This window comes from Miniopterus schreibersii, assembly GCF_964146895.1.
Source record: "Miniopterus schreibersii genome assembly, chromosome: 14".
NCBI lineage: Eukaryota > Metazoa > Chordata > Mammalia > Chiroptera > Miniopteridae > Miniopterus > Miniopterus schreibersii.
In genome coordinates, this window is record NC_138114.1 from 20,035,425 (window position 1) to 20,050,508 (window position 15,084).

A 15,084-nucleotide genomic window follows, 5' to 3' on the forward strand; every position below is an offset into this window, starting at 1 on the left:
TGTTCACCTGCTCTTTCTAGCCAAAAGGCTCCAGGGAGAAAGTTACCACAGGACTAGGACATGTGGATAAAGATGCTCGTCCCAAAGGGAAAAGTCTGTGGGGCTCGCCTGAGGATCAGTTACCTGGTGTGGTTGTTGGTCTTGCCTAACAACTTTGAGAAGTCAGCCCTCCATCGCCCCAGGTGTTTCGGGGCCCGGCCTGTCCAAAGCCAGGAGCCGATGCCTGCCCTCTCTGCGGTTCCGCTGGGCGCAAGGAGTCTGTGATGCCATCAATTAGAATGTGCGAGGTTGCCTGGATACCTGGGATTCCTTTGGCTTGTAAGAGACCAAGACTGGGCGACCTCCTCAATCCGCCGAGCCTGTGCTGAGAGGCCAGGCTGTGGGAGAGCGTGCTGGGGCCACTCCCTGCATCTCTGGGCCCGGCCATCTGTCAGGGGGAGCCCCCTGCAGGACCAGGGAGGAGGCCTGGAGCTGGACGTGTCTTACCAAGGAGCGGGAGAGCCGGGGAAAGAGAGCCAGAGGACAGCAAGGCCTGGGGCTCCCTAAGACAGCATTGACCAGGTGAAACAGTTCCCCAATGAGATGTAACCTTAAAATACGAAAGATAAATTGTTTTCTTTAATCCTCACTCCAGGATATTTTTTCCATTGCTTTTCAGAGAGAGTGGGGGGGGGGGGGAGAGAGAGAGAGAGAGAGTCATGGATTGGTTGCTTCCTGCACATGCCCCAGCTGGGGCCGGGGATCAAGCCTGCAACCGAGGTCTGTGCTCTTGAACGGAACTGAACCCGAGACCCTTCTTTCTGCAGACTGATGCTCTAATCACTGAGCCAAACCGGCTAGGGCCAAAAGATAAATTTAATAAATCCATACAACCTCTCTCCAGAGAGATATAATCTTAAAATACAGCAAAGTTCATTTTGATTAATTTAGCACCCACCCACAGCAGTATCTCCATACATGTTGACTGAATGTATGGGAAAATAATTTCCCAGAGAACCCCAGCTCCCTCATCTGTCCCCAGCCCCAGCAGGCCTCTCTCTCACCAGGGGCCCCCTCTCTCACTCTTTTAGACTGCGGGGCATGTGATAAAGCCGCTGGAAGTATTCATTCAAATGAAATTTGGAAAATCTGTAAAGATATTGTAGAAGATCTTCTATATCTTTCCCACTGTTGGTAAGAAATTTAGACTAGAGAGATGCTCTCAGCAACATGACTCTGTGCCCCTTATTCCACCAGCAGAGCATGAAGTGACCAAGTAAGCCTCCCAGGTGAAACATTAATGCCTCATGAAAGATTTTTGGGAAATAAAATCTTTTTTATTAATTTACTGGATTTCATATATCCAACAGTTCTTAAAACAAGTATCAACAATAACAACATAAACCACATGTAAAATGAAAAACAGGTGCCCCAAATGACACCCCTCCCAATGACACAAGCATATTGAGAAAAATTCCTACAGCGTGCTGACACTACTGCCTATGAGCGTGAAAAGCTTCCTACAGGCTCCCTGGCAACCAATCCTCCTCCATCCTGGGGCTGAATACTCCAAAGTCTTTGGAGTCAACATGACAAGTTAAGGACAAGTTAGAGTAGATCTCCGGTTTATGACATGAGTCCCTAGCCCTCTCAAGTGTGTATCCACAGTAGAGGGCCCAGTCTACTACAGCGATGGCCGAAGCACACCAACGGGAGCTCAGCCAGCCAGGCCACAGGGGCAGATCGTGCATATGTTGCCAAGTCCAGTAGCCACAAGACCCAAAGCCATAGAGAACTGACAGATGAGGCCTCAACTGAAAAATTTGCTGAAAGGGAATCTCTTGAGCCATATGCTTTGATTTTACAACTTGACTCATCTTGGGCCCAAATATGCCAAATAGAGACATCATGTAATGCCCTTGAAAACCAGTAACAAAATGCTAAGAACACCCGAGAACCTTAGGTTCTCTTTCGGCCATCCAGAAGGCGAAGTCGGCCAGAAGCTTGCCTGTTGGCCCCTGATCATCTCGTCCGCCAGAGGAAAGGTTTGTGAGCATCCAAGTCGCAGCGGACCCAACCATGAGGGCTTCCTAGTTCTCCTGTGCCTGCTGTAACCTCTTGGCCACAGCAGTGATCAGAGCTGCTCCCTTTCCACTCCCATCTTCTGATAGCATGAATGTCACATCACATTTAGGGGCTAGTTCTTTCACAGTTTCTTGCAATATCCAAGAAAAGCTATGAAAAAAGAGAAAAAAATAATAATCAGCACTTACATATGGAATCAGCATATTTACAAATTGTCAATCTAGTTTGTTGCTCCCAGCTTGCTTCTCAAGGTTCTAGAACAGCTTACACAGTTTTTTAAAATAGCTGTTTTAATTTTACCTTTTATTGAGTAAATACTGATACCAGAGAATATTCTAGGTGTTTCATATACAGAACATCAAAGTATAACAAAAGTAGTTTGAAAATAATTATTACTATCTTTACTACATAAATAAACTGACACTCAAAAGTTAAGAAACTTGTCCAACTTTGTACAACTAGTCAGTTTTCAGTTCTCTTGAGTAGACCTAGAAATGAAACTGCTGGGTCACAGGTGAACTCTATATTTCTCTTTTTTAGGAATTGCCAAACTGTTTCCCACCAGCATTGCATCAGGCCTCCAATTTTGTCACATCCTGATCAACACTTGTTACTGTCATTTTGTTGTTGTTGTTGTTACAGCCATCCTAAGTGGATGCGAAATGGTGTTTCATGGTTTTCATTTGCATTTTTCTAGTGACTAATTATATTGAGCATCTTTTTGAGTGCTTATTGGCCATTTGTAGACTTTCTTTGGAGAGATGTCTATTTAAATCCTTTGCTCATTTGTTACTTGGCTTTATTGTTGAGTTGTTTTAAGTGTTCTTTGTATATTCTAGATATAAGTCCCCCATCAGATATATGATTTGCAAATATTTTCTTCCATGCTTTGTTTTCACTTTCTATGATATATAAAAATTTTTAATTTTGATAAAGTCCAATTTACCTATTTTTTTCTTTTGTTGTTTATGTTTTTAATGTCATATTTTAAAATATCGTCTAATCCAAGGTCACAAAGATTTACAACTATGTTTTCTGTTAGAAGTTTTATAGTTGTAGCTCTTAATTCAGGTCTTTGATCCATTTTGAGTGAATTTTTTACATGGAGTGAAGTTGGAGTCCAACTTTATTTTTTTTCTGTGGATATCCAGCGATTGCACCATTTGTTAAAAAGAATATTTTTTCCCCATTGAATGGCCTTGGTATCCTTGTTGAAAATCAGCTGTCCATAAATGTATGGGTTTATTCCTGGGCTCTCAATTCTGTCCCAGTGATCTGTGTGCTTATCTTTACGTCAGTACCATTCTGATTACTGTAGCTTTAGAGTAAGTTTTCAAATAGAGAAGTATGATGAGTTTTGGGTTTTTTTAGCTGTTGGGTTTTTGTTTTTTTATGAGTTCTTCAACTTTGTTCTTCTTTGAAGATTGTTTTGCATTTGCATATGAACTATAGGATCAATTTGTTGATTTCTGCAAAGAAGTCTGCGAGAAATTTGATACTGATTATGTTTAATCTGACTATCAATTTGGGGAAATATTGCTATCTTAATATTAAGTCTTCCAATCCATTAACATGAATGTCTTTCCATGTATTTAGGTCTTCTTTCATTTCTTTCAACGACGTGTTATAGTTTTGAATGTACAAGTTTTGCACTTGTTTTGTGAAATTTATTACTAAATATCTTATTCTTTTTAATCCTGTTGTAAAAATTGTTTATTCCAATAAGTTTTTTTGTGTGTGCCTGTGGATGCCTTAGGATTTTCTATCTGCCAAACCATGTCATTGCAAACAAAGAGAGTTTTACTTTTGCCTTTCCAATATGAATGCCTTTTACCTCTTTTTCTTGCCTCACTGCCCTGGCTAGATTTATCCCTGATTTTCCCCTTGAGGTCACATATTTTCGGTCCAATTCTTACAAACCTCTCTCTCCTTGCATCAAGATTCAACTGTGAGACAAAAATCACACAACCACCTGGAGGCAGCATTACAAGCCACACAGTGTTCAATAGCAGCGGTGAGAGTGGACACCCTTGTCTTGTTCCTGATCTTAAGGGAAAAGCATCCAGTCTTTCAGCAGTAAATATGCCCACTGTGGGCTTTTCACAGATTCTCTTTATCAGGTTGAGAAGTTCCTTTATTCCTAGTTGGTTGAGTACTTTTTATCTTGAAAGGTTTTAGATTTTACCAAATGTTTTGTCTGTACCTATTGAAATGATCATGTGGTTTTGTTCCTTGGTCAAGTATTGGTTCAAGAGAGAGGCTTGTAAGCACCACAACAAAAATATGTGACCCCAAGGGGAAAACCACAAGAAGAGACCAGTCAGTTACTTTGAGCAGTTAGCTAGTGATCGAGGATGACAATAATATGCTCATGTGCACATTTCAACGTGATTGAAAATTTGTATAAGCTTGTTAATGCTTTTCCTCTCCACCAAAACAAAATGTAAAACACTAAACGAAAATAAAAATTATAGCCGTCATCATTGAAGCTTTTGCGATGTGCCACGCACGCTACATACACTGTCTAATTTCATCCTCACAGCGACCTACGAGGCAGGTGTGGCTCTCGTCCTCACTTTACGGGGGTAACACACTGGGTTCAAACTCGTGTGGCCTGGCGGGGCTCTTAACCCTTCCGTCCACTTATTCTGAGTAAGAAAATTATAGCCAGTTCATACTAGACAATGTTCTATGTTATACAAAATAGTCAGTTCTCGTTGCTCCCCTGTGAGGTCAGTTAAAAAACACTGCTTGGCCCGGCCGGGCGTGGCTCAGCGGTTGAGCATCGACCTAGGATCCAGGAGATGGGGGTTCGATTCCTGGTCGGGGAACATGCCCGGGTTGCAGGAGGCAGCCGATCAATGACTCTCTGATCATTGATGTTTCTCTCTCTCTCTCCCCATCCTTTCCTCTCTCTGAAATCAATAAGATATGTTTAAAAAAAAACCAACCCATCGCTTGTATTTACTGAGCACTGTGGGAAGCACCTTCCACCTATGAAGCCATTGATCTTCATGGAGCCCCCTGAGGTGGAGATTACCACTGCCCGCCTTTCACAGACGGGAAGCTGGGGCTCAGCCTTTCAGCAGGGCCTCCCCCCGCGCCCTCCCCGCCTCCCCAGCACTCACTGAGGGTGCAGCTTGTACAGGGTGCCGTCCACGCCCACGGTGATCCTCAGGCGCTCCAGCCCCTGGTCTTCCCTCCGCTTCTCCACGACGGCAGCCATGCCGGCACCGCACAGCTGGGCCGCCCGCCGGGACACGGCCCCACACACCTCCTTCACCACCACGCTGTCCTCACACGTGCTGTCCAAGCCCAGCTGCTGCAGGATCCTCCTGACCTGGAGGAGCGCCAGCCGATCGCTGCAGGCGGGCGGACAGCGGGGCGTCAGGACCTGCGTGCGGGACCTGGAAGCCGTCGGGCACGGCTGCCAGCTCCCCCCCAGGTGTCCCAGCAGGAGGCAGGAGAAGCCGATCCAGACAATGGCTAAGTTGGGGCAGAAAGTCTTAGAAGGTGAGTCTTAAGTTGTGCCACCCCCAGGGAGTCCCATCACCCTAAAAAATAAAGCGTGAGAACCTCTATGCTAGGCACGTTCAACTGTCTCATCTCCCTAGGAGCTTTGATTCGTTTCAGCAACCAACACATCAGGCAGCCTTTTGAGAAGAGGAATCTGAGGTTCAGTGTGCTGGAGACTCGCCCACAGAGACTAGGGAGCAGGGGTTCAAACACAAACACAAGCACACACAGGCCCTCTCACACCGATCTGCCCCCCCCCCAACGTGTTAGCTCTGGTGCCCAGGCCCATTCCGTTGGCCAACTTTCCTTCGTCACAGCTGCTCTGATTCTGCGCTTTCTCTTTCCAACCGGACTCCACGCTCTTTGGGGGTGAGACTGTATTCTCAGCAACAGCCAGCACGGGGCTGTGTACGTTCAATGGGCAAACGACTAAATGAATACACAACGTACAATCAGTGCATGGAAACCTGCAGGGCCATAGCACACGCACAGAAGCACCCATCGTGGGGACCTGTTAACCTCGAGTCTAGATCCTGCTTATCTCACAGTGAACTCACAGGGCTCTGACTCCCAAGCTAAACAATACGAAGCTACAGCCTTGACTGTCCGGGTAACACCCAGGAGGAAGGGTGTTATCAAGAGAGAACAACCGAGAGACAACCTTTGTGGCCAAGTAGCAGATTCAACAGGTAAACGGGGGTGTAGCCAGACAGCAGAATCCTTTGGAGACCTTAAAGATGAGTTTGCATGACAATATTTAATGCTGCCCAGCTGGGCGTGGCTCAACGGTTGAGCGTGGACCTAGGATCCAGGCGATCAGGGTTCAATTCCCGGTCAGGGCACATGCCCGGGTTGCGGGCTGCAGCCGATCAATGACTCTCTCATCACTGATGTTTCTATCTCTCTCTCTCCCTCTCCTTTCCTCTCTCTGAAATCAATAAAGATATTTTTTTTTTAAAAAAAGAAAGAGTTTTCTTTGTTTCCTGAATGATTTTTGGCTTGCTGGTACCTGGCTATAAAGACCAGGAGAATTAAGTGAAGGGAAGCCAGCGGAGAGAAATTCCAAACACAAAGCCTCTGATCACATCCTGGGCTGGAAGGAAAAGCAGTGAAAGCGACACGTGTGTATAATCGGTGGTGGTGGGAACTGGGACTATCTTTTAAAAAGTGTGTCCACAGGGAAATGCTTCCTTTAACCAAATGCTTCTGCTCCTAAGGAAATCACTCATGAGGTGCAAATGACTATGTGTACAAAAACAATAATTATGGTGTCACTCAGAACTGCAGAAATTTCTTAAGTGACAATCTAGCCATCTTATACTAAAGGAAAAGTTTAATAAATCATAGGATAGCAAAAGAATGTAACAAGATGCAGCCATTTAAAATAATTACACCAAAGAATTGATCTAGGGGAGTTTCCAGAAGTATTTCAGCTAATAAATGCGAGAGTGATAGCATTAAATTATAATCATTTTACAATCTCTAGTGAAATCAGATCTAGGCAATGAGCATCAATAACTACCAACATCATAAAAGAGAGGCAGATAACATCAATGCACCTATGAAATAAATCTTGTCTAAAATTCAACACTAAATCTAACAATGGATCTGGGTCTAACTGTGAGTTTGAAGGAAATATAAGAGACAGACGAAAATGTTAAATACTACAGGCAGCAAAATCTATAACAGGAAACTCATAGGGCAAAAGGATAGTCTCTTCATCAAATACATTATGAGGTGAAACGAGAGAGAGAAGGAAGTCTATTGATTTAAAAAATGTATCAACCAAATACAGTGTATGGACCTTGTCTGGATACTGATGTAAACAAATTAATTTTAAAAGCCATTCTTTTTAACCTTGGCTAGGTAGCTCCATTGGTTAGAGCATCATCCCGACAAGCCACAGTTGTGGGTTTGATCCCCAGTTAGGGAAAATACAAGAATCAACGAATGAGCATAATAAGTGAAACAACAAGTCAATGTTTATCTCTCTCAAGTCAATTTTCAAACAGCAACATTTTTAGGCAATTTGGGAAATGGGAGCACTGACGGAATATTTTGAGATTAAGGGTTTATCATTAGCTATTTTGGGTGTGATGATGGTACTGTGGTTATTTTTTTTTTAAAAAAACCTCATATTTTAGAAATATATTTTGAAATATTTATAGGTTAGCTGACATAAAATGTAACAGTTTAGGAACCTCGGGGCCCAGACAGGCTGCCGGCCCCTCAGCTGTGTGCACACCCTCGGGCTGTGGTCCTGATGCAGCTGGAGAGGGGGCGGCCCCAGGAGGAACCCCCCGACTGATCTGGCCTTGCTGTATTTATTTTTAAGTCTCAGACCTGCGTAACCCCGGCATGACAGCAGCACACCCAAATCAGCGCCTCACACTGAGCGGGGGAACTTGGCCACATGTTACCTTTCAATCTGGGACAGGAACTTGGTTTCAAAGATGCCCCTGGTCCGGAGGCGCTCCGAAATCTGCCCTCGGAAGAGGAGGCCCTGCCTGGTCAGGTCAATCAGGATCTGCCGCACGATCTCCCCCAGGTACATCCCACTGGTCATTTTCTCATATCTGTTTGGGAAAGAGGGGCAAGGTTGGTAAGAGCAGGAAAATCGGTGCTGATGAATGGCTCCAAAAGGACCGTGGGCCGGGGTGTGGAGGCGCACCCTTGGCGTGCGCCAGCTGCCTGGTTCGCAGTGTTTCAGAGCAAGCAGCAGGCCGAGAGAGATGCAGCGATGTGGAAAGCCTGGCTGTGGAACCATGTTGACCGGGCCCCAGGCCCCAGCCCTGCCACATGCTAGGGCGCGACCTGGGCAAGCACTAATCTAGCCTCTATGAAACATATATGCATAACCACCATGGACACAGACCGTAGTGCGGAGAAGGCCTCGGGAGGGTGGGGGGGATGCCGGATTGAGGGCATCAATGGGGGGAAGAAGAGGACACCTGTAATACTTTCAACAATAAAGATACATTTTTAAAAACACAGGGAACAAAACACTGACCGCACAAGACTGCCGGGAGGCAAGCATGCAGTTTTCAGCAGGCGCTGAGCAGAGGCTAGTCCCTCTCCTGGCCTCAAAGCCAATTCCCCTTAGTTTGTACTACAGATCTGTCCCACTGGAGATTCTCGAGGCTTTATATTTGAAGAAATCTGCTCCGCTAGAGATTCTGCTCCATGAGGTAATACGTTTATACTGTCTGCACACACCAGTGGTGCTCAGAAAGCGTTACCTCCCTGTCCCCTTTCCATCGGGCTGTGACACGGGGGAGGCAGCGAGAGGAGAAGGTGCTCTGTGACCAGCAGGCGCTGACCAGGCAGCCGGCACTGCTGTGAGTGGCCGTCATCTGTCACAGTGACGCAGAGCTGGACTGCCGCTGCCTGCAGGGCCAAACGGAAGGCGGAGCGTGCCTGAGGCTTGGGTGCTGGACTGGTGTGTTCTCTTCACTGCTCAGGCCCTAATGTGAACCCAAGGAACCCAAATGAAACAGACAGTGATGCCAGCAAGTCCCAATGTGCTGCCTCACATTCTCTCTCCAAAAATGTAAGCTCCAGTGGGTTCAGACACAGAACTAAGTCAGAAGGAACTTGCCCCTTGAGAAGCGCCATGATATTTAGATGCCCCAATGTGAGATTTAGAGATAAATACGTTTATCTGATTTTTTCTTTTTGGAGCAATCCCTGGTCCAGCTGGGCTTACCACAGCTCGCCTGCCTTCCAGCTACAAAGCCCAGTGCCAAAGGAAGGTGAGGAACCACAGGCCCTCTTCTATGTAGCGTTCTCAGTTCAACCATTACCAAGGCGTTTGAGGCCCAGGCATCTCATTGCATTTCTTCACCTGTTCAACTTCTTCACTTGAGTATCACCCATCATGACAAATCTGTATTTCCATCTTACTCTGTTTATTAAGACACTGAGTTTAGTTCTGACCTGATAGTAAAACATTTACTCTCCCGTACATTATAGAAAGTTTGCCTGGCCGGTGTGGCTCAGTAGTTGAGCGTCAACCCATGAACCAGGGGGTCATAGTTCAATTTCTGATCAGGGCACATGCCTAGGTTTCGGGCCCGATCCCCAGTAAGGGGCGAGCAGGAGGCAGCCCATCAATGACTCTCTCTCATCATTGATGTTTGTATCTCTCCCTCTCCTTTCCTCTCTCTGAAATTAATGAAAACATTTCTTTTAAAAAGAAAAAGGTTGCCAGCCCCTATTCTAATGGACAAGCCCAGGTTAATGGTCAATTCCTAGCGTGATAGCTCATCCCTATTTACTCCTTTCTCCCCTGCTCAGGAAGATGGGTATATGAGAATGCAAGGGAAAATGCACTATTTTTTTTTTAAAAAAGAACCATCCATTATTTTCAGTGTTTTTCGTATGGTTAGGCATTGAAATACACCTCACAAGTGATTGTCACCCATGTTGGGACATGACATCATGACTGAGAACCAGGACTCCCATTCTTCACCTGTGGCCACTTCCTCACCCAGAACAACACGTCAGCCACCTGGCAGCCAGCTCTTGGCAGGCGGAGGATGTTACGTCTCAGGCGGAAGCCCATCCTGAGAGGGCCCACGGGGCCACCATGCCCCTGCTCTAGGACACCTGACCCACAGACAGCCTCTGCCTCGCTTCCAAAGCCACCACTAGCCCGTATGGTGTCCCATGGGAATTAGAAAAAGGCAACCCTTCTTACTACTTATTGAAAATTTGTCACGATATTTTGCTTCTGTTTAATTAAGATAATACAGTGACATCTGATATACAAAGCTATAATGTCAATGATATGAAAATGTCACACACACACACACCCCCCCCAGATCTGGAAAAGTTGTACGTGCACACCCTGCATAAATGTACGCATCGGCCTTCTCACCTCTGTTTGCCGGGATTCAAGGACCCCTCGTCCACCTCCTTGTCATACTGGGTCCGGATGTCGTCTATGCAGCCGTTATCGCCAAACCCGCCCCACTCCGTGTTGATGCACATCTTGCCGTCGTCGCCCTCCACCGTCTCGATGTTCCTCATCTCCTCCATGTAGCACATGTTGCTGCCTGTTCCTGGAGGGAATCGTGAAGAGGCTTCAGTCTTTGGAAGACACCACCGGGTCTTAAAGAGGCAGCAGAGTGCAGGGGACAGGGACTTAGGCTTGGAGCCAGATACAGCTGGGCGCGGCTTCCAGCTTTACACCGCTGCTGAGTCACCTTAGACGAGCATCTCATCTTTCAGAGATGCAGGTTCTTCACCTGCGAGAAGGAAACGATACCTGCCTTACGGATTGTTATGAAAAGTGAGATGATGTTCGTCAGCATCTTCCACACGTTAAGTATGCAAGAAATGGTGATGTCGTCATCATCATCACCATTGCTAAGTTATAGGTACACAAAGTGTGCTTCCAAGTCGTCGCAGAGTTAGCAGTCAGAGCTGGAAGGAACCGTGAGGATCGTCTAGGTTTGCACAAGCTAATGTTTGGCATCTATAAGCCACCCTCTTCTCTTTTGCCTATTACCTGGCCTCAGAACTATTCTCAACACAATAGTCAGGCAACTATTATATTTAATTAAACAAGTCTCCCCCCTTTGCTCTCCTAGATCTAACCCAATCCCCGGCATAGATGAGGAAATTCAAGTCCAGACAGAATAAGTAACCTGCCCAGGGTCACAAAGTGGGTAAGAGCTAGAGTGAGATGAAACCTCTTACTTGGCATTGAAGACATCTCAGTATATTCCCACCTGCTTGTTCCACCTACTACTCACCTCCAGGAACCCTAGACAATCAACTGGAACGACTTTCGCAGATTGTCATTACTTAACCTGTGCCAGTCCGTTGGAATGCCTTTCATTCCCATCTCCACTTGTTCAGCTCCCACCCTTTTCCCCACTTTTTTATTAAAAAAATATGTTTTTATTGATTTCAGAGAGAGGAAGGGAATGGGAGAGAGATAGAAACATCAGTGATGAGAGAGAGTCATTGATCGGCTGCCTCCTGCATGGCCCCTGCTGGGGACCCAGCCCGCAGCCTGGGCATGTGCGCTGACTGGGAATCGAACCATGACCTCCCGGTTCATGGGTCAATGCTCAACCACTGAGCCACACCAGCTGGGCTCCCTTCCTCTTAATGAGAATCATCCCACTGGAACCCACCCTAGCCTTAAGCCTTAATCACTTCCAGACTTCTCCCAAAGACCCTGAAAATGCCTTTATCACCTCAAGGCACTCCCTTCTCCTTCCATCTCTTCCCTGTGCACCCTGACAGCCAGAAAAGGTCAAAAAACAGGAAGTTGTACATTAGAACCAGCCTCAGGCTAACATGATTCAATTTAGCTCTCCTTCCTCCCAGGGTGACCTGTTCCAAGGCCCTCATCTGAAAGCTCCCTCTTTTTATATCATTCTCCTTCTTCAACAGAAAGAAGAACCTTGGCTTAGTAACCTTAATGAAGAAAGATACTAGATAAAGACAGGAATTAGGAAACCCAGTGTCCCAATCTTAACTTCATCTCTGCTTTGGACAAAGCCAGCTTTAGAGCCTCTGTAAAATGGAGCAATGCCTTCCCCTCCCCTGTCCCTGACTATGCTAAAAAGGAACCTCCAAAGAATCAGATGGGAGTAGGCCAATGGGACATGCCTGAGCACTTACCCGCAATCAGGCCAATCTCACAATTAGGATCTTCATAGCCACAGGTCATCATGGTCCCCACTGTGTCATTCACAACTGCAACTATGTCCAGGTCAAATTCCTACAAAGGAAGCAGCTCTACTGTAGGCAGAATGTGCAAGCCAAACAGACTCAGGAGGGGCATATCAACCCAAGGTGAGGGTGGGAGTGAGAGACACAGGTCACAGTCATAGGTCTGGATGTAGGATGGTGGAGCAGAAGGGTCTGGGGGAAGGGACTAGGTCAGGCATGAGCCTCAGCACCATATCATACATTTCTCCTCTTGATGGCTTCCCTGAGCATGTCCACCATGTCCTCCTCTTCACAGTCAGTAGCCTTAAAGCCTTTGGTCCACTCAATGAGTATCCCCTGAAAGAAAGGAGGGGAAATTCATTTGAGCAGTAGTTTTCTGGGACCCAGGGCACAACCTCAACATTTAATAGGTAGTTATATGTGTGTGCTTTTGACTGCTTCCATTTATGCAGCACTAACGCTAGGCCCAGAGGCAATACAAAGCATGATGCTCAGACGGGGTCTACTGCTGAGCGGAATAATTGCAGCAATTCATATTCCATCATTGGTCAACTTGTGTTCCCTGGCCCTGACTGCACAGAACAAAGGCCTGGATCATAGTGATCCCACTTCTAATCTAGCCAAGAACAGATTAAGATGTGACTAAAGATAAAGCTACAGAATGTTTATCAAAGCAGTGTTCCACAGTAAAACACTAGAGGCATCCTATCATTCCAACAAAATGGATCTATCATCTTGTACATCAATATAGGAAATGTTATATAGCCATAAAAAAATCATGCTGTAAGAGAACACTGGATGTTAGAGAATGATGTTCACCACACACTAAGCAAACACACATTAAACAAATGCAGATGGCGGATCATTCTATTACTCTTAAAAATCAATCCATCTCTCCTTCTCTCTCTCTCTCTCTCTCTCTCTCTCCCCCACCCCCCCCCCCCGTCTGTCTCTTCTGACAAAACATCTGAAACAATGCATATTCCAGGGGGTTGATAGTGGTTTTCTCTGGGTGCAAGATTATGAGTGTCTTTTAGTCTCTCCTTTGTTTGTCTATATTTTCTAGTTTTCCTAAAATTAGCATGTATCGTTTTTATAATACTAAGAAAAAAGTATTTTTAATTTTTACAAGGAAGCAAAGGCTATCTGTTAGCTGGGAATAGCAGTTAGTCTAGCCTCAGACTCCACAGCTGAGGTGGGGTGAGGGCAGATAGAGCTGTGCCATCAAGGCCTGGAGAGTTCCTGGGATAGGAGAGGTGAGCAGCAACTCTGAGGGCAGTGCCCCCTGTCAGGCTGGACAACCACCTCACCTGAGGCCCTCAACCCAGTGTTCCTCCTCTCCACAGTCTGGAAAACTGGGCTCCCTTGCTCCTTTCCTGGTGGATATTTGTAAAACATTAGAGATTTACTCCCAATTGAAAAATCTCTCTTATTAGTTGCAGTTACACAAAAGTAATGCTTTATTTTAATCTCTTTTTTCTCTCCAGCCATCAGTGGCTTTGCTTCATTGGTTTCCCCCTTCCTCTAAATTGTGTCTTCACGAACCTGTCAGAACTTCTGAGACAGGCCCGAAGGCCCAGTGTCCTGGGTAAAAAGGAGCAGCTAGCTGTATCTTGTAGCCCATTGATTGTTCAGGACCATGGACAGCTGCACATGGCTTCACTCCCCCACCGTGTATTAATTTTTAAAGGCAGCAGTAATACAGGAATGCATTACCCTTGTAAAAAATTAAAGTCCCCTTTAACTTCTCATCCCCCAATCTGAGAGCTAACCTCTAGTATCACTCTAATATGAATCCTTCCAGATCTTTTGCTGTTTACATGTATTTTTAAATAAATTTGTATTGTGTGTGGACTTCTGCAATTTGTTTTCCTCACTTCATAATGTATCTCCAGACCTTCCAGGTCAGTTAATATAGATCTGATACATTCCTTCACTGAGTGAAATATCCCTCAAATATAATTACACAAAATTTAAAAATCCGCAAAACATCACTATATGTTAAGTACTATTTTTATCTCCATTTTTCAAATGAATAAACCAAGATCCAGAGATGTCAAATCACTTGCCCAAGGTCACACAGCCAGTAAGTGGAGAAGCCAAGATTCAAACTGAGATTATGAGATTCCAGGCCCATGCACGCTCTTAACTAGCGCACTCTGCTGTCCCCCCGCTAGGGAGGAATTCTGTGAGGCTCTTGGAACAGTGTCTGACACAGACCAAGCACGACAGGTGTGTCTGTTAAATAAAAATCAAGTAATCAATCCATATGATTGATATACTATACTTTATTTACTTAGTCTCTATTGCAGACATTTGGGTTGTTTCTAATTTTTCGTGATTAGAAAGCAGTGTTGTAGTGAACAGCCTCATTTACTTCTCCTTGGGTACATGTTTAAGAAATGGAATCTTGAGAAGTGGATCTTCTGGCTCTTAGCATTTTGGCATTTTTAATTTTCAGAAATCAGCCTTATTACCAGATAATTCAGTCTTTTGACCCCTCTCTCTCCGTTCTCTGAGCGGCTGGAGGCCTGCTGAAGTGTTTGTTTTTATGGCATCCTCAGAGCCCCAGAGGGCTGCATTTCAGTTCTGATTTTGTACCTACCCATCAGATGAGCCCTGCATGCCTCAGTTTCCTTATAGGAAAAAAGGGAAGTAGGATAGAAAGTATAGTGTAATGTACACAATAAGGGTAAGTTTTATTTCTTGATTGGGGGGGGTGATTATACATACATGTAGGTGTACCGTGCATTATAGCCAAAATAGTTTAGAAACTCTGGTATGGAGAGCAGGCCTCCTGGCCTCTGGGCCCTG

General features: G+C 45.5%; 1 protein-coding gene and 1 pseudogene across 2 annotated transcripts in view; one reads left to right on the forward strand and one right to left on the reverse strand.

The window, feature by feature from the left end:
* The window catches only part of LOC308567311 (small ribosomal subunit protein uS2-like), a 558,798-nt pseudogene that overhangs the window by 197,123 nt on the left and 346,591 nt on the right, over window positions 1-15,084 (forward strand). The window lies entirely within an intron of this gene.
* Window positions 1,300-15,084, reverse strand: part of HKDC1 (hexokinase domain containing 1) — a 35,196-nt gene continuing 21,411 nt past the window's right edge. The window contains exons 13-18 of the mRNA XM_081158595.1: window positions 12,511-12,606; window positions 12,220-12,319; window positions 10,460-10,643; window positions 8,001-8,156; window positions 5,193-5,426; window positions 1,300-2,214 (exon numbers count right to left, since the gene is read on the reverse strand). Of these exons, the coding sequence (XP_081014721.1) occupies window positions 2,070-2,214; window positions 5,193-5,426; window positions 8,001-8,156; window positions 10,460-10,643; window positions 12,220-12,319; window positions 12,511-12,606 (915 nt within the window). The 3' untranslated portion in view covers window positions 1,300-2,069. The remainder of the gene's footprint in view (window positions 2,215-5,192; window positions 5,427-8,000; window positions 8,157-10,459; window positions 10,644-12,219; window positions 12,320-12,510; window positions 12,607-15,084) is intronic.